A 20295-nucleotide genomic window follows, 5' to 3' on the forward strand; every position below is an offset into this window, starting at 1 on the left:
GACTGACCTAACTCAGAATTCTTAAGACCCTCTGGATCTTAGGCTACCCTTCTATTGATTCTGGAGTGTTTGTGAGGATTATATTTTCTTTAATGCTAATTATATTTTTATTTTTAAATTCAGAAGTAACAAAAACATATTTGTTATAAAATATACAAACGCATATATGAGACTGGAGCTAGTCACATTTATATGATGTATTTTGCTTTGCTTTTTGCCAAAGTGAAATCATGCTATATTGATCTGTGATCCTTTCTGTTCATTAAGCAAATATTTATTGAATACTTATTCTGTGCAAGGCAGTTTTCTAGTTGCTGAGCTAGAGCAATGAACACTACTGGCATGGCTCTTCCTGCCCTCAAGGAATGCATATTCCAGGCAGGACCTGCACCTGTCATTGCTTGTCAGCACAAGGAAGACCCCCTCATTCATGGTAATGACAGCATGGCGTGTCACTCTACGGAGGACCATAATTTGTTCAACTATTCTTCTGTGGGTGAACATTTTGTCTATGAGACTAATTTTCATAATTTAGAATTTTGTATTATGAATGTCACTGTAATTAGACTATATTTTTTCTTTGACTCTGCTTTCTTCCTTTGTTCTTTTTTCTAAAAAAGAAGTAAATTCCATGATATAAATGTTATCTAAAACAATTCTTTTTTTCAAAATAGAAAAAACTCAGATGTAGCAATTACATAAACTGTATGATGAACAGTGCTTTTTATTTTTTCATTTTTATCCCTTACCTTATCTTAACCATTACCATTTTCAGATACTTACTGTGAAGAAAAATGGAAAGGAAAGGAAAAAATACTCACATTGCTACAAGACAGCTCATTTTAATTCAGATGCCTTTAAAGTGGTTTGTAGTTATTTTATTATAAGTTTTTCAAGAGGTTAAGAACTAGCTTCTTGGGGCTGGGCATGGTGGCTCATGCCTGTAATCCCAACACTTTAGGAAGCCGAGGCGGGCAGATCATCTGAAGTCAGGAGTTTGAGACCAGCCTGGCCAACATGGCAAAACCCCGACTTTACTAAAATTAACCAGGCATGGTGGCAGGCACCTGTAATTCCAGCTATTTAGGAGAATCGCTTGAACCCCGGAGGGGGAGGTTACAGTGAGCCGAGATCACATCTCTGCACTCCAGTCTGGGCAATAAGAGTGACACTCTGTCTCAAAAAAAGAAGAGAAATAACTTCTTGGGCTCTGTCTCTCTGTCTCTCTTTCTCTCTTCTTCCCTTCCTACCTTTCTAGTTCTCTTTCTTCTCCCTCTCCTTTATCTTCTCCTACTAAGGAAACTTAAAAAAGAAACAGCCTTTAAAAAGGCATGGCCTAGAAACTGCAAATAAACCCATAATGCTAAGGAGAGGGAAGGTCAGAAAGATTTGTAACATGCCTATTTTGGAAAGATCATAACCATATGAAAGAAAAAATAAGATAAAGTTCTTCTGAAAGACAAATTCACCACCCCCATGCCAGGGCTCAGTTTTCTTCTGTCACCCTCTGTTTCCCAGTTTCAACACCAACTCCTCCCTCACCAGAACATCTAGGTAGATTCATTACTCATTCTACATTAAATATTTGGACCAAATATTTTCTCCTCCAGATTCCTTCTTCATGGGCTGCTAGTCCAAATCAAACAAATTGATGCTTGGTAGAAACCAAGTACTCGGCCCATGTTCCAGAGAGAGAGCACGCAGTCGTCTGCAGAAATGGAGCTTACCTCACCTGGCCCTGCGTCCTCCTTTACTGCCCAGGGCTTCACCAGAGTGACTTTTATGGGAGCACTCGAAGCTCCAAAATAGCTCAGAAATCCTGGGAATGTTTATCCGTGAAGTGATTATTTTGTCTCCAAGAAACAAGGAAGGCACTCAGTAAATAATTACTACACTCTCCACTTTGCTTTTGTGGATGTAAGTTACATGTCTTAGTGTGAGGTGTTCATTTCAGTCACTCTGACAAGCTAATTTCCATTAGCACCTACGCACGCCCCATCTATAAAGAAAAAAGAGCTCCCTTCCTTCTTTACAACTGCCCTTCATTTGCAAAAGACCCCCCCATTTCTTTGCAACTGCCATCCTGTTTCTCTGCTCCTCTTCATGGCAAAAGCTCTCCAAAATCCTGGCTCCACAATGTGTCCTGGCAAGCACGTGAGTGACGACGTTGGCAAATCTAATATTCCCCTTGTCTGCCCTCATTTTCCTTGACCTCTCAGCAGCACTCAGCATAATTGAATAAGCCCCCCTCCTAGGAAAGATTTTCCTCCGTGGCTTCTGTGAACTGCTCTGCTGAGCGTTCCTCCTGCCTTTCAAGTCACCTTGTTGGCCTCTTCTTCTGTCCTCCCCAAGGGCTTGTATCCAGGCCTGTGTCTTTCAAAGTCTCACCTGTAGGGTGGTGATGCTCCAGACTTCCCCGCTGGGTCCCAGGCTCACTTATCCAAGTGCCTACTTGATATCTCCAAGGTCATGTTTAATTTGTGTCTCAAATGTAACATAGCAAAACCAGAATTCTTGATTTCACCCCCACACAGTCATAAACGCATTTTTCTCCAATTCAGAAATGACTGCCATGTACCTACTTGTTTAGGAAAAAAACCTAGAAGACATTCTTAATCCTTTCCCATTTTTCATTACTATAAATAAATGCTTTCAATTATTTTTCCAAATTTATCTCAAACATATCTACTTTTCTCAATTTTCACTACTACCACTTGAGTCAAGCCATTGTTACCTCTCATTTCTACTATGGTAGTGGCCTCCAAATGGGTTTATTTGCTTCTCTCCTTTCATTCTTAAAGGAGCCATGGAACATAGTGGTTAACAAAGAGGCTCTGATGTTAGCTTGTCTGGATTCATACTACAACTCTGTCACTTACTGATTATAAGCTTGGACAGGTGGCATAAACACTAGTGCTAGTTTTGTATGACCCCTGCCAATCAGGATGACAACAGTGCCTATCTTGGAGGGATATTAGATTAAGTTAGTTAAGACGTGTTTAAGAATAGTGTTTAGAAGTAAAGTGTTTAGAACAGTGCTTGGTAGTTAATAGGCACTTAGTAAATATTAGCTAGATATATTATCATTGATTCAGTCTGTTCTCCATTATAAGCACAGGCTAAATTTTTGTTATCTCATGCGTAGTGCACACTGCAGTTTCTGTTGCACTTCCGATAAAAGTCAAGATAACTGACCTAAAATTCTTCACTACTTGGGCTGCTGCATCCCTTTGCCCTCATCATCATTCTCTCCCCACCGCTCTTCTTCTTTTTGGTTTCCTTAATGTACCATATTCCTGCCTATCTCAGAGCTTTTTGTACTTATTCTCTGTACCTGGAATTCTTTTTCTTGTTTTCTCTGCCTTTTGTGTGATTATTTCCTTCTCATTTTTTTGGTTTAGAGTCAAATGACCTCTTCAGGAGCCTTGTATGACAATACATGTAATGAAGTAGCTTCCCACCTCCCACCTAGTCTAAATAATATCATCTGGTATACTTCATTAACAGTAAATCCCAAATATCTTTTTTTTTTTTTGAGATGGATGTCACTCTGTCTCCCAGGCTGCAGTGCAGTGGCATGACCTCAGCTCACTGCAGCCTTGACCTCCTGGGTTTGAGCAGTCCTCCCACTTCAGTCTCCTGCGCAGTTGGGACTATAGACATGACCAGCTAACTTTAATTTTTTTTTTTGTAGGTATGAGGGTCTCTGGCTGGGTGCAATGGCTCATGCCTATAATCCCAGGACTTTGAAAGGCCAAGGTGGAAGGATCACTTAAGCCCAGGAGTTGGAGACCAGCCTGGGCAACATAGTGAGATCCCATTTACAAAAAAAGAAAAAGAAAAAGAAAAAATTAGCTGGCTGTTGTGGCACACACCTTTGGTCCCAGTTACATGGGAGCCTGAGGTGGGAGAATCACCTGAGCCCAGAAGATGGGGGCTGCAGTGAGCCCTGATCACTACACTCCAGCATGGATGACAGAGTGAGATCCTGTCTCAGAAAAAAAAAAAAAAAGAGAGATGTGGTTTCCCTGCATTTCTCAGGCTGATCTCAAAGTCCTGGCTCAAGCTATCCTCCCACCATGGCCTCCCAAAGTGCTGCAATTACAGGCATGAGCTATCACTACCTCACCTGGCCCCAAAATATCTTTTTATGTATTTTTTTAACTTATTAACTGTTTCTCCTCATCACTAGAATGTGAACTTGTTAAGAACAAGGATCTTAGTGTCTCACTCAGCATTACCTCCCTAGTATCTAGAACAATACCTGACACACGTAGGGAATCAATAATTATTTGTAGAAAAAAATAAGTGGATGAATGGATGAGATGTATACACTTCAACATCAGCCACTGGTTAGTGACATGTTGTATAATACTGAAGCAGATTTTAGAGCTCTGTAGATCTCTGAGTTCTCACTGAAAAAAGATGCTAAAATTGAGTGAAGGAATAGAAATTCAAGGTGTGCTATTGAAAACCTAGAATTCAAAATTATCAAAATGGCACACATTTTATATGGCTACATGTGTTGAGGCAGGAATACTGGAAACAATTAGAAAGAGTTTCTTGCCTCCAATTTCTGTGGGCTGTTTATTATGGGATGAGTTCTTTCTAACAGCTTCCTTTGTCTGTTTTTAATTTGGGCATTCCCAGAATTGCTGATGTTTCCTCTTGGAACAAACATAAGTTGAAAACTTTAGAAAACAGCTAGCTTACGGTGGTGAGCAAACAGGCACTTTGTCAGACAAACCTGACTTTCAATCCTGAGTCAATTGCCCAGCAGCTCTGGGCCCATGAAATTTTTAACCTCTCTGAGCCTCCATTTTCCAACAGTAACATATTATTAAAATTATATGATAATAATTAATGCATTTGCCACATGACAGGTACTTAATAAATGTTAGTCTTCTTGCCTTATAAAAGCACTGAAAGGTTTGTGATAAGAATTTCACATGGTTTATATTAATCATGAGTTTAAGTTGTGACATGTTATCTATCTCCATTAAACTATCTTCAAAAATGCCAGTATCTGGAGCAATAAGCATAATAAGAGCTATGTTAGTGTCTGACACATGGTAGATATTCAATAAATATTTGTTGAATGGATGAATAAGCAGTCAGTAAATGCTTCCATTGTTCATGAGAATCAACTAGATTTCCATATAGTTTAAAATAATGTTTCTTTAAACTAGCAATAACTTCCCCCCAAAAAATAATTATACAACTGAACATCAAACAGAATCAAACCATAAGTGAATGTTTCAAAACATTATGGCACAAAATCATATTTTCCTCCATTGATGTTATTTTTAAGTGTCTTCTGGAATTGTTTAGTTCAACATCTTTGAAAGCCAGTGGGCTCTGAGATCTACATTCAAAAAGGAGCCCGCAGTTTTAGAGATGCTTCTTGGACTTTGAAGACATATTTTATTAATAGTTGTAATTTTTTGAACTTGGTGTTTTATTCTTACCTGTAATTGGTGTAAGAAGATTATTTCTGAGGCAGGGTCTTACTCGGACACCCAGGCTGGAGTGCAGTGGTGCAATTGTGGCTCACTGCAACCTCCTCTGGGACTACAGGTATGCACCACTATGCCCAGCTAATTTTTGTATTTTTTGTAGAGACTAGGTTTCACCATGTTTCCTAGGCTGGTCTCAAACTCCTGGATTCAAGCGATCTGCCAGCCTCAGCTAGAAGATTTTAATAGGGACTTGGTCATCATAATTGCCACCAAATGTGTTTGATGGCACTGGTTTTTAGGCATTTTTGTTTAATTATCAGGAAAGCTTATGATACATACACACTTTGGGCAATCTAATGTTTTGAAATATATAAATGAATTATGCAAAAAGTATTTGTTGCTTTCAAATTTTCATCATAAAAGCATTGCAAAGTAATGTGGTAGACTTCCTTAAAATTACAATATTAATAATAAAGTTAGCATCTAACCCTCATACCACATTTTAAAATGGATTCCAGATAGATTTAATTTAAATGAAAGTGAAACTATAAATATCTGGGAGAAAGTACAGGCAAATATTTAGTTGATCTTTAAGTAATAAAAGAACATTCTAAGCATAAAAGTATTGGAAGAAATCACAAAGAAACGTATGGAGAGATTTGACAGAATAGAGCAAGGTTTGAATGTCAAAAACATTATAAAGTCAAAAGCAAACAATATACAGTGAAATATGACAAAGGGTTGACGCTTTTAATATATAAAGAGTTCTTACAGATTGGTAAGAAAACCTGAACATCCAAACAGAAAAATTATCACGGATTTGAACAATTCATAGAATAAATTTAAAAGGTCAATGAACATACAAAGACATTGAGCTTCACAAACAATTAAATACATGTAAATTAAGACATCAAAATTTTATTTTTAATTAACTTAAAAAATGAAAAGCAAATAATATTTAGTATTGGCAGGTATTTAGTAAGTGGAGTATGTTCATACAATAATGGGAATATAAGTTGTCTCAAACTTCTTGGAAGTTTTAGTAATTCCATTAGACATACATTTTGTGAGCTCATCAAAGATTTGACCAAGGATGTATCTATAAAATGTGTAGTAAAGCAATTTTAATAATAGTGAGAAAAATTAAAACAAACTAATACTTCCTACAGGAAGCATTGGTCTTTAAAACTGCTGTGTTTGGCTGGGAGCAGTGACTCACACCTGTAATCCCAGCATTTTGGGAGCCAAGGTGGGAGGACCACTTAAGTTCAGGAGTTTGAGACCAGCCTGTCCAACAAAGCAAGATTCTGTCTCTTAAAAAAATATATAAATAAAAATAAGCTGAACACAGTGACCTGAGCCTGTAGTTCCAGCTACTAGGGAGGCTGAGGTGGAATAATCGCATGAGCCAGGAGTTGGAAGCGAGATATGATTGTTCCACTGCACTCCAGCCTGGGCAACAGAGTGAGACTCTGTCTGAAAATAAACAAACACATTTTAAAAGTGATGTTTATGTCTATTTTAAATCAGTACTCCTTTAGGATAATGCTTTCCAGAAATCAAATAAAATATTTTGAAACTTTTAAAAAGCATACTCAACAACAGAGAACAGTGCAGTGAACTCTCATGTGCTTATTACCCACTTATCTAGATCAAATGATAGCAAGATATTCCTGTATTTGTTATGTCTCTCTTTTCTTTGTGGAAGCATTTTAAAACAAATCTCCAGACATCATGTCATTTCTTGTCTACCAACATACCTCAGCATGCATAACTTTTTTTTTTTAAAAGCACATTTTCTTACATAATCACAGTGCCCTTTTACTTTCTAACATGATTAACATAATTCCTTGGTATGACAGAGAATGATGAAATATCCCAGATTTTCTCAAAAGTGCCTATTTGCTTCCCTGTAGTATCATTTAACCCAGAAGTCAACAAACTTTTTCTATAAAGGGCCAGATAGCAAATATTTTTTATTTCATTGGCTAGATAGCCTCTGTTGCAATTATTCAACTCTCTGCCATTGTAGCCTTGAAAGCCACCATAGACAATATATAAAGGGTTGGGCATGGCTGTGTTCCAATAACAATTTATTTACAAAAACAGGCAGTGGACCAAATTTGCCCTGCAGGCTGCAGTTTGCCAATCTCTAATTTAACTCATTATTCTGTTTTCTATATATTTCATAAGGTGAACATTATTAGCTGTAAAGCCTTGATTGGATTTGGGGGCAATTGTGTGTTTGTGTGTGTCAAGAATTCTTCATAGGGAGTGCTGCATGCCTCATCTCACATCCCGTCAAAGGGGTTTTCCCACTGTTGGTGATGGGAAGAAGACTCAATGGGTACATTTGGGTAAGGCCTGATCCCTCCACTGTAAACTCTCTATTAGACTTTGTCTAATGGTTTTATCTATTACGGGTTGTTGCCTAAATCAATTATTTCATTCGAGGTTGCAGAATAGCAACTTTATATTTCTGTTATTCCATCTGCTTTCATTAGCCAGAATGCTTTTGTAAGGACAAACTTTCCAATAACAATGAATGATTTCAGTTCTACTGAGATACAGTTTATATAGGAACACTTTTTACAATAAAAATATATGCTAATTCTTTCCTTTTAATTGCCAATTTTCAATATAAAGAATTGGTCCTTGGATCATTTCCATTGATTTCTAGGGATTTAGGCATTTTGGGGGTGAAAGGGGCCTTTCTCTATCTCTGTAATGTGTTTTTTATATGACCATGAACTCAGATTTTTTTATATATCCAGTGATTATCAGTCATTTGAATTTATTGTTCTTTTTGGTACTCAAATTATTTCATTGTTGACCAATGAGGCCTCCTTTGCGTTGGTTCTCGTTAGTCTTTAATAGCTTGTTTCTTTCTAGCCTAGCAAGTTCTAGGGAGAAATTTTCGATGACAGATAATGAAACTGTCTAAAATATATGTTGAAAATTGGATAAAACAAAAAGCAAACAGAAAATATTTTGCTGGGTAACACAATTATAGGAGAATAGTGTGTCTTTATTTTATTCTTTACTTCTTTATACTCTTCTGTACTTCAAATTTCACACAACGAGAATTACATGTTTTATAATTTAAAAGTTAAGCTAAAATTTTAACAACCTCAACAGATTTAATTTAATTTAGCAAGTACATTTAAAATGAGATTCAAAGTATTTTTAAAGTACTTAGACACATATTTTTCAGAATTATAAGTAATTGCATAATTATTAACTATATCCTATATTTCAAAGACCTTGTAATGTAAAGAGAGAGGAAATACAGATTTTTAACATCATTTTTTAACAACATCTAGGCTACAAAATTGTAATAGTTGCTGGTTTTTCCCATCTATCTTTATAGAACTTGGCATGTTTTTTATTTTCTTGATGACAATTTGGAAACTATTCCATTCCACAGGCATATACTTTTAACAGTACTTTAGATAGCCCACAACCTCTGAGGTTCCCGGATCTGTGAGTATTCTTGCTACTACCCTTAATCCTGTGTGTTCACCAATTTTAAGCAAATGAACAAGAACAACAACAAAAGAACCAATTTCTAATAAAATCAAGGAGACATGTAAATTAGTCTCCTTTACTTAGAAGGTGATCATTTAGATGTGGCCTTGAGGAGGGTAATGTTTACCTGAGTTCCACCAGAGGCTATGCGGGACCTGTCTAAGGAGGATTTAAAATAGCAGCCCCTGGAAGGAAATTGCCCCATATTTTCAAATGGATCACACTGTATAAAGCATGTAAACTGGTCCCATGTTTTTTAAGTAAAGTTATACTTACCTCGAATAATGGAGAAAGAAATGTAAAAACTCAACTCTGCAAGAGTTTTATACACCCCCTCTGTAAGAGGGGTGTGTATGTGTGTGTGCACGCACACACACATGTCTGTGATGTAAATTCTTCTCTAATAGACCAACAGTCTTCTACATCTTCTTCCCTAAAACCTTGGAGCAAAGCTTCCCTATGGCAAAACCATACTAAAATGTTCATAGTTTTGTCGGTCATTCTTCTGGAAATTTGAAACATCCTGCACTTTGGGGGCAGATTATTCAGTATTTCTGCAATTTCCTGCCTAGAGTTTTCTCACATTAGAAATCTTATATCATTCATATAAAGAAATCTATAATTTCTTTATACTAACATAACTTATAAAAGCTAAAATTATAAATCTATCTTTATAAATCGATAGATTGTACAGGAAAATTCAGCAGTCAGGCAGCAGCAGGAAACAGAAGACACATTCACATAGTTTAACTGAAACAGGTTTAATAAATAAATCTCTTTAATATGTGCTTGGTCTACATGTAGTTTAGTATGGTAAGATTAGATCTAAACAACCAAAGAACATCAGCTTGGCTTTACTATTCTTAGAATCTCAGAGTAAATATGGCCAGGCACGCTGGCTCACACCTATAATCCCAGCACTTTGAGAGGCTGAGGCAGGCGGATCACTTGAGGCCAGGAATTCAAGACCAGCCTGGCCAACATGGAGAAACCACATCTCTACTAAAAATACAAAAATTAGCTGAGTGTGGTGGCACACGCTTGTAATCCCAGCTACTCGGGAGGCTGAGGCAGGAGAATCACTTGAACCCAGGAGGTGGAAGCTGCAGTGAGCCAAGATCACACCACTGCACTCCAGCCTAGTCGACAGAGTGAGACTCTGTCTTAAAAAAAATCAGATAGATAGATAGATAGATAGATAGATAGATAGATAGATAGACAGACAGACAGACAGACAGACAGACAGACAGACAGACAGATAGATAGATAGATAGATAGATAGATAGATAGATAGATAGATAGATAGAATAGATAGATAGGTGGTAGATAGATACTCAAATTATTTCATTGTTTAATGAAGCAGAACTCATTTAGGTCTTGAAAAAAAATCTCAGATAAATTGGAACTAAGAATATTTTTCATAGAATTTTGAAAAGGAGTGTTATCTTCATTTGAACTGGTGGTCAGCTTGCAACTGGCCATGAAGAGGAAGAGAGGAGGAGGGAGAACAGAGAAGGAGCCCTAAACAAGACTTGTAAAGATAACTTCTTTCGTGTTGCACAAAGAAAAATACCTCAGATTACTCCCTAGCACATGAAGCTCTGTGCCTTTGCTGGGGTCTTACTTCACATAGCTCAAGTGTGCCCTCTGTAGTAGGAAAATTCATGGCCCTGCCCTTTCTGAAACTAGATTCCTTTGTTAGTGTCGGGTGCACAAAACAGGCAAATGCCCCAGGCTTCCCACATAGCCCACAGATTTTCTTGGATATGGATTAACTTTATCAGACTTGCCAGTTTACAAGAACTGTGCATTGTGAGTGACATGTACCCAGATCCTTTTGGCTTATTTATAAACTCCACCAGGATGGGGCCTGGGTACAGTGCCTGTGGGCTGGCTCAGTGCCAGGACTTGATACATTTTCATTGGTTAAATAATGTCTTTCATTGGTTAAATAATAATTCCTATTATTCCCCCCCACATACACCATATGAAGCACAAGAGTAGAAAGTTAAGAGATTTTTTGTAGTAATTTGAATCCTGTAAGATGGATCCAAAGTTCAGGATTTATTTAGGTTTTTTTTTTTTTTTAAATACTTTAAGTTCTAGGGTACATGTGCATAACGTGCATGTTTGTTACATATGTATACTTGTGCCATGTTGGTGTGCTGCGCCCATCAACTCGTCAGCACCCATCACCTCGTCATTTACATCAGGTATAACTCCCAATGCAATCCCTCCCCCCTCCCCGTGACAGGCCCTGGTGTGTGATGTTCCTTCCCTGCTTCTGGAGATCCTGGCTGTAAATACTGATGACAGGTGAGGTATCACACTCCAGGGTAAAAATTGCTACTACTTCTTCCACACTGCCACCACTCTAAATAATTTCAGTCCTCAAATTTTAACCAGACCCCAGCACTTAATCCTTGAAAGGAATAGCACTGAAAACATGGTGCACACACATTCTTTCTCATTTAACTGCAGAAAATGTAATAGAACTGAAGGTATAATTTTGACAGCATTTCTCAATGCTGGAAATTGTTTAATTTTATCCCTGAGAGTCTGAGAGTTTTCAGGAAAACTGAGTTTTTTAGGGTAGACACTCTGAAGCATAGACTTTTATTTTGTGGGGACATCTCTCTTTCAAAAGAAGTGATTTATGGAACTGATTCATAAGGAAATAATGTTAAAGACAACAGGGAATGTTGAATGGTTAGATTTCATTCATTTATCTGCTTTGGGATAGGAATTAAGAGAGGCTCTCCTGAGACATTGTGCAGACCTGTTGTGCCTTGTAAAATTGCTGGAATCTGTGTCTGAGTAATTAACAGCTTTGCACCTTTAAAAAGGAGCTCAAATATCTTTGGGTTGAAGCCTGGGGTGTGTGAGTGTAAGGGAAAGGCAAGGGCAGTGAATGATGAAAGAACCGAGCAACAGCCACCAGGAAGGGTTCTCATCACCCTGTCATTCAGGGCCAGAGTTTCTTCAGTTCAGGAAGAACGCAGCATGTTTAAAAGAGCCCAAAGACTGCAGGCATGAGCAGCACACTAAAAACCATTCACTTCCGGAAACAGACCACAGAGGTCCTGCATCTGCTAATACACCGAAAAGTCAAAACACTATTATCGAGAGAAATAAGTCATTTTATTAGTGCCAAGTTCACTCTGTTCCAGGAATTGGGATATTTTGTAATTGAAAAATGAAATAAAGTCCAAAAAATGAAGTAATGGTAATTCTTTCTTTAGATGGATTCTAGCAATCACCATGTTTTATTCAAGCCTAATTCTGTTTCTATCTTTATTCAAGCTGTAGAGTTTTAAGATAGCCATTGGTAGATGGCATGTTATTTTAGCTCCCTTAATATTCACAAGATGTCTGAAAAGTTATTAGTACTAAATGTCTTTATTTGTTGTTTTGTCTAATGAGTTACTAAAGTAACTCTGGCGTCAAAACATCTTCATATAATAAAGATTATTTAGTAATGTAAATTTACCACTAATTGATCAGTTTGAGTAGATGATCTTTTAAGTAATATTGATTTGACTTTGAGGTCCAATTCAGTTCTGCTCATTAAAATACAAATGAATTAACCAACCATCATAAGTACTTTAATAAATATGGAAAGCATTTCTAGGAGTCAGCAGTATGACTTTCCTGTTTCAGTAATAAGCATCTACACAGGTCACTTCCTATCGTGCATATTAACTTAATATAATCACCCTGGTAATAATCTGTTACTTGAAAGTTAAAGGAATGTTTCTAATCTGAATATCATTTTCATCTTACCAGTTTACTCCAGACAGCAATATATCTGATTTATGTATTTTTGGTTGTGTGTGTATGATAAAACAGGATCACTTCTCTCTGCTTCTTTGAACCCTGAAGTCAGGTGACTTATCTTTCAAATTCTGTTAACCAACTGATGGGTCAAGTGATCCAAAACTGGATGTGGTCAATAATATTCAAGTAACTTTACCTTCCAGACATAAACTCTGAAGAGTTCACCCTAAAGATCCTAGTTGTTCTGGTGAACTTCTTATTGCTAAACACTTCCAAAAATCTATGGACACATATGACCCAAAAACACACTATATAAAGTGTTGAAACAGATGTGACTTTATGCTTGACAAAATGAGTGTTACAGAAATATTTGTGTCAAAAAGCTTACAAGGGGGCAGGCGTGGTGGCTCATGCTTGTAATCCCAGCACTTTGGGAGGCCAAGGCAGGTGGAACGCTTGAGGCCAGGAGTTTGAGACCTGCCCGGCCAACATGGTGAAATGCTGTCTATACTAAAATATACACAAAAAAATACACGGGCCTGGTGGCATACGTCTGTAATCCCAGCTACTTAGGAGGCTGAGGCACAAGAATTGCTTGAACCTGGGATGCGGAGGTTGCAGTGAACTGAGATCGCACCACTGCACTTCAGCCTCGGTGACACAGCGAGACTGTCTGAAAAAAAAAAAAAAAAAAAAGTTTTGCATGAAAATATGGAGAAATGAAGGAGCGTCAGGAAGGGAGAGTCCCCACAGCAGTTAACCTGGGCTTCATAAGCAGAGTGGATGTGTGCGAGAGCACGTGTGTGTGTGTGTGTGGCGCACCGCATGGCTTCTCATCATCATCATTGATTTCCTCCTCATCAATTAACACCTATTGATTCCTGTCTTCTAGATGACACAGGCTGTCCTAGCAGCCAGTCAGTGTCTCCTGTGAAGACACCCTCAGATGCTGGAAACAGCCCCATTGGCTTTTGCCCTGGAAGTGATGAAGACTTCACCAGAAAGAAATGCACGATTGGAATGGTTGGTGAAGGAAGCATTCAGTCCTCTCGATATAAGAAGGAATCAAAGTCAGGCCTTGTGAAACCAGGTCAGTGAACTTACTCGCCATGCTTTCATTAGAACAATGTGATGGGAGAAGTTTCACGTTTGAAACTAGACAACTGTATATCGAGTTGGGGATCACTAATACTGCACCCCGCATCCAAAGCATCATTTTGAAAGGAGGCAGGGTAGAAGGTGGACTATTGTCTGAAATGGTTTTTAATAACTGAGTAACTATAGTGACCTACAGTGACATGTGTATTCATTATAAAGAGTTTTTTTATGAAAAGAAACAAAAGTTGAAGAAATATAAGCTAGGTGTTTTAACAAACATTGAAACTATATGAGCAATTCTGGATTCAATTATACTAAGCAATTAGTTAGTACTATCATAAGTGACCACAAACTGTGAAGGGAACAGGTTATCTCGATGCAAATCTCTGTAGAGCTGGGCATTATCTTGATGCAAATATGTAGAGCTGGGCATACTTGCTAACTTAGTTATAGTCTTTTCTTTTAGAGATTTAAATATGAATGTGATATGTATATACACACATAAATGTTCAATAATTACAAAATATTAGAAGCTATAAGATGAAATGGAGGTCATTACTGCAGTGAATGAAATGCCAGCAGCATCAGAAAAGGTCAATTCTTAGAGTCTGCACTATGTAAATGAATACTTTGTATCTCAGAAATATACATGCAGTAGATAAACAAAGATAGTTTTAGAGAAGCTGAAATGATAACTTTAAAGTAAAAGGATGTGTTCATCGTCATTGGGAGGTATCCTCTATATTGCATTATTCTCTTTAACCGTCACAGTTATGCTATTCGTATTTACAAGCTGAAAAGACAGATTACTGGCTTGCATGAGTCCTCGTTTCTTACATTTGTCTTCTAAGTTTTTTTTTTTTTTTTTTTTTGGTGCTGACGTTATTGTGCAAGGAGCTACAGATGGTTTATTTTGATGAGGCCAAGGCCTGGCCCTGTGTCCTCTTCCATAGGATGCTAGCATCTCTTTCTGCTTCTGTTCTTCCTGAGTCGTTGATGTACGCAATACATCATAATGAATTATTCTTCATCTTGCTTTTGTCAACCAAATATTAGGTCTTTTTGTCACCAAGGAAAACTTAAACTGTGAAAAAGAAATCCTCTGTTTCCTAGTGGTGCCTGATAAGCATTAGTTGTAATGAATTCGTTAATAGTCTCCCACTTTGGAATAACCTGTAAAAGAAAAGGAATGCTACACAATGAAGAAGGAAAGACAGCCTATAAATGAGAAAGATGGGGATGATACAAAGGGTGTTGAGTACCCTTGATATTTAAGAAAGAGACAGTGAGTTAAAGAATGTCATGAAATTTTAGCCAATAAATAAAACAATTACCTTGTGTACCCAAGGGCCAGGACTGTCTCCCTTAGCCCAACCGCCTTTTTGAAAAATTGAGATATGATTCATATACCATAACTCACCCTATAAAGTGTACAATTCAATAGTTTTTAGTCTATTCAAACTGTTGTGCAAATATCACCATTTACTAATTCTAAAAAGTTTGTATCACTCCCAAAAAGAAACCCCAAGTCCATCAGCACTCTGTTCCCCCTTTCCCCAGTCCCTGAAACGCACTAACCTACTCTCCGCCTCTATTTGCCGATTGTCAACATCTCAAACAAATGGAATTATACGATATGTGGGCTTTTGTACATGGCTTCTTTCCCTTAGAATAATGTTTACAATGTTCACCCATGTAGTGTGCATCAGTACTTCATACGTTTTTATTTTATTTTATTTTATTTTTTGAGACAGAGTCTCACTCTGTTGCCCAGACGAATGCATTGGCACGATCTCGGCTCACGGCAACCTCCACCTCCCAGGTTCAACGGATTCTCCTGTCTCAGCCTCCCAAGTAGCTGGGACTACAGGCAAGCGCCACCATGCCTGACTAATTTTTTTGTTTTTTTTTTTAGTAGAGATGGGGTTTCCCCATTTTGGTCAGACTGGTCTCAAACTCCTGACCTCAAATGATCTGCCCGCCTCAGCCTCCCAAAGTGCTGGGATTACAGGCATGAGCCTCTGTGTCCGGCCCTCCCGTCATCTTTTGCATTCCCAGAACACAGGCTCTAGTGCACATTAGGGACTCAGTCAACATTTGTCCACCTCAACAGCAAAGGTAGGCTATGGGATTCAAAAGATAAAATGATGTAGGAAAGAATGTCAGCTTCATAGATTGAAAAAAAAAAAAGTATGTTTCATCATGAAGCTATTGTAGGGTTTGAACATAACCTGTAATGATTTTATTTTTGTTATCCTCATCCTACCCCCACCACCTCATTCCCAAAACATTTTATGGTGATGGCAATACAAGGAAACAGTAAAACAGTAGACAAGTATGGCACAGTAAGAACAAACTACATCTATATGAGAGTTAATATTATCATGGCCCTTCCTTGTTTCAATAATCCTAATAATTATATGTTAACAAAATACTTAAAACTCTGTGTATATATACAGAACTCACACTGAACATTTCCCTAATCCTGTAGAAAATACTCATTTGCTAAAGATCAGCCACTCATCTTGATGAGAAGTATTATGACTCTCCATCTTCATGAAGAAATTAAAGGGAATAGGCCGGGCGTGGTGGCTCACGCCTATAATCCCAGTACTTTGGGAGGCCAAGGCGGGTAGATCACGAGGTCAGGAGTTCAAGACCAGCTTGGCCAATGTGGTGAAACCCCATCTCTACTAAAAATACAAAAATTAGCCAGGCATGGTGGTGTGCACCTGTAATCCCAGCTACTCAGGAGGCTGAGGCAGGAGAATCGCTTGAACCATGGAGGCGGAGGTTGCAGTGAGCCGAGATCATGTCACTGCACTCCAGCCTGGGCAACAGAGAGACTCTGTCTCAAAAAAAAAAAAAAAAATTACAGGGAAAAAAGGAAGGATAAAAGGATTTTTCTTAATGCTGTTTTGATTCATGGATCGTTGAGAATCATTAAAACTATGCACCCATACTCCAGAAGAGTGTCCATATGCACAAAATATCACATACCGTATCAGGGGGTTCATGGATCTCATTTGTTAGCATTTATGAATCCTAGTTCAATGACCCTTCCCCAAAGCCAAAGCCTCAAACAACCACTTTTGTCAACTTTGTCAACTGCTTCTAATATAATTGCTCAGAGGCATAAATATCACCCGAGCAGTTTTTAGCTGGTGATCTTTTTATTTATTCATATTTAACCAAGGTAAAGGGGTCCTTAAAGCTTATTTTTTTAGTCGCTTAAAATTTCTAATGTCATCACTGAAAAGGTTGCTACAACTTTTTTGAGTGTGACCCAATTCTGCACAGTAAGTTCTTTGACAAAAATCTGCACCATGACCTATAGTTCTCTGAACTTTTAGCAGAAAAACTGTCAGTCTCATAAATATGAAGAGAGGAAATCCTGGAAGCGAGGCCCCTTGATGACTCTGAAATTTATAGAATCCAGAGACATAATCTGTTAAAACACAAGAGGATACTGCTCTCAGGTTAAAATGTCCTGCCTCCTCCATAGCCCCAAGCGACCATCTCCTCTCAGCCAAAACGGATCTTCAACTCTTGATGCATGCTCTACTTTTTAAGAAATAAGTCAACTCATTAATAACAATACCAATTTATTAAAATAGCAAGCAATTAGTGGCTCTTATACAGAGGCTCAGGGACTCTTTAACATTAAGTAACCTAAGCCCATTTAATTTTAGGTCTCTTGCTCTAGATTCTGGAACACTGCTGTTCACCTCAGGAAGGAGTTATTAAAATGCCCCTTTGGTCATTAAGATAAAGAGATAATAACGTTCCCTGGCTGTATGATGCAGAAGAAGAAGGGAAATATGTCACAGGACATCGGGGAAGGGCTTGGAAAGGTGAGCCGAGCAAGCCTGTACCTTGCCAACAGGGCCCGGCAGCACGCGCAGCAGGAAAGCCCTTCCTGTTTCCAGGCAGGAACTGGTTCTGGAAACTTCTTGGAGGCAGTGAGCCTTCTGTCATTTTGGCTTCTATCACTTAATGCCTATGCAGATTTAATTAAAAATTGCCACCAAGGAGCAAAAGAAAAACAGTCCTACAGTCCAGTTGGATGGTGGCTTTGTGTTTTCATGTTTCTCTTTTGTCTACAACTCTGCAAAACACGCAAGGCTGAATCTGCAGAGCCTAATATTGTGTCTGTCATAAAGTATTAACGCTGTCCAATAAATACTTAAATGAGAAGTACAGTTTATACTTTGTGCAAGAGATTATGTTTTGTGTGGGAGGAGCGTGGGGAAGTTGTGACAAAGAACATCCTCCACAGCATCCCTGCTTTTAGAGAGCTTGTAACTTAAGGCAGAATACTGTATGATAAGTTTGGACTGTGGTACAGATTAAAAGAAGAGGAATGAAGGCTTTACAACTGGTAAACTTTTTAGGAATCTGGGGTGTTCCTTCTCCTGGGTGCTCCTCCCGTATTTAGTTTGCAGTCAGTTTCCTGATGAAACTCTTTTTACCCAGAAATGAAAGACCTACCTAATTGGATTACTTCCTTAGAATATTAAATGGCAGTGCTGGGCCTCATTTAAGGCTTGACTTCCTACTTGGGGAATATCTTAAAGCAAGGAAGAAAAAGATCTAATGTCATTGTTTTACAAAGGGAAGTACTAAATCTTTTTGTCCACAAGGTTAATTAGAGAGGTGGGAAAACCATTACATAATTTAAACAAATAAGTAGAAAATTTGAAAGGAGAAAAGCACTGGTGGCGATTAAGGAGATTGGCAAAGAGCAAATGGTTAGAGCCACTAAAATTTAAAACAATCCACATTTAGAAACTGAAATGTTAAAATCTGCATGTGAAAGATGTCACTGTATCTCCTTAGCATTCAAACTAAGTTAGCATCCCCTTGTCATCAGACACTACCCCTGCTACTGAAATTGGAGACCTAGCTAAGCTGAACTCTAATAGCCTTACAACAATAGCAGAGGATTGGTTACTTTAAAAAACCTTATTTCCCACATTCAGAAGCATTTCCTGGAAAACTCAAAAGGCACCAATGAGGTTAGTGATTAATCAACACTGATTCCCTTAATAGAGGCTCATGCACACACAGTGAAGCCGACAAATGTTTCTGTTCTTATCATGAGCATCACTTTCACTTCAAAGTTAGTTCTGTGAAATAAAACACAGCTAGACAACTTACCTAGAGTAGGCCATTCTTGCAATAACTTGAAACAACCTAGAGGGGAGTTGAGAGCATAGATTTACACAGCCTCTCCCCAGATTACCCAACTTGTCCTATCTTGAGGGAAAAAAAAAAAAAAAAAAAAGTACATTTGTGTTATTGGGTGCAGGTGGAGGAGGACTTTCTAACCACCAGACTCTAGAGTCCAGCATACTAGGTTCAAATCTTTATACCACTATTTTGTAGCTGTGTGATCTTTAGCTACTTGCTGTCTTCTTGAGCCTCTGTGTTCTGCATCTGTATAATGGGTTATCGAAAATATTAAATAGATGAAATTAGTGAATATCAAGTGCTCTGTGTTGGACCTGGCAGAAAGTAATTCCTCACTAAATGTTACTGATGGTCACTTGTAATCTTAAAATAGATGCCCTACATTCTGTGCACTTTATGTACAGGAAAACTCCTAAAACTCTCACGCACAATTTGTGTGTACTTGAAACAAAAATCTAGCAGGTTATGTTATCCCAGTTCGCATAAAAGGAGAGGAATACTTGCTCTAGGAGGACAGGCAGGAGTATGAATTTACAGCTGATGGCTGACAATGAACAGAGATGGGAAAATATAAGTGAGCAGACAGAGACCACTAAAAAGCTGGGTCGGTCCTTCCTTCCTTCCTTCCTTCCTTCCTTCCTTCCTTCCTTCCTTCCTTCCTTCCTTCCTTCCTTCCTTTTTTTTTAACAGAGTCTTGCTCTGTCATTCAGGCTGGAGTGCAGTGGTGCAGTCTCAGCTCGCTGCAACCTCTGTCTCCCACGTTCAAAGCAATTATCCCACTTCAGCCTCCTGAGTAGCTGGGGTTACAGGTGCCTGCCACCACGGCAGGCTAATTTTTGTATTTTTAGTAGAGACGGGGTTTCACCATGCCGGTCAGGCTGGTCTCAAACTCCAGACCTCAGGTGGTCCGCCCGCCTTGGCCTCCGAAAGTGCTGGGATTACAGGCGTGAGCCACCACACTCGGCCTGGGTGGCCTTTTAAGTGTTTTAGGCCATCGAAGGCTTTTATTACTTGTAGCACTTAGTGCAGTAATTGATGTAAAAGCAGATTGAAACAATGTGATGGCGGAGCTGGCAAAACACAATGCATATGAAGGCAGAAAAATGTGTCAAGCATTTTAATAGTGTCTCCGTAAAGTGGCAAAAAATTAAAAATTTAATGCTAAAAGGGAAGATTTGGGTTATATGAAGACATTCTGCATACTTTGGCAAGGCATTATTTTTCTAATAGCTCACAAGTT

At 38.3% G+C, this 20295-nt stretch overlaps 1 protein-coding gene across 4 annotated transcripts in view; it reads left to right on the plus strand.

Moving 5' to 3' along the window:
• The window catches only part of SYBU (syntabulin), a 116790-nt gene that overhangs the window by 58368 nt on the left and 38127 nt on the right, over window positions 1-20295 (plus strand). For all 4 annotated transcript variants that reach the window (XM_050802200.1, XM_050802199.1, XM_050802202.1 and 1 more), the window contains one exon: window positions 13657-13854. In XM_050802200.1, the coding sequence (XP_050658157.1) occupies window positions 13657-13854 (198 nt within the window). The remainder of the gene's footprint in view (window positions 1-13656; window positions 13855-20295) is intronic.

The sequence above is a fragment of the Macaca thibetana genome, chromosome 8, assembly GCF_024542745.1.
Source record: "Macaca thibetana thibetana isolate TM-01 chromosome 8, ASM2454274v1, whole genome shotgun sequence".
Lineage (NCBI taxonomy): Eukaryota > Metazoa > Chordata > Mammalia > Primates > Cercopithecidae > Macaca > Macaca thibetana.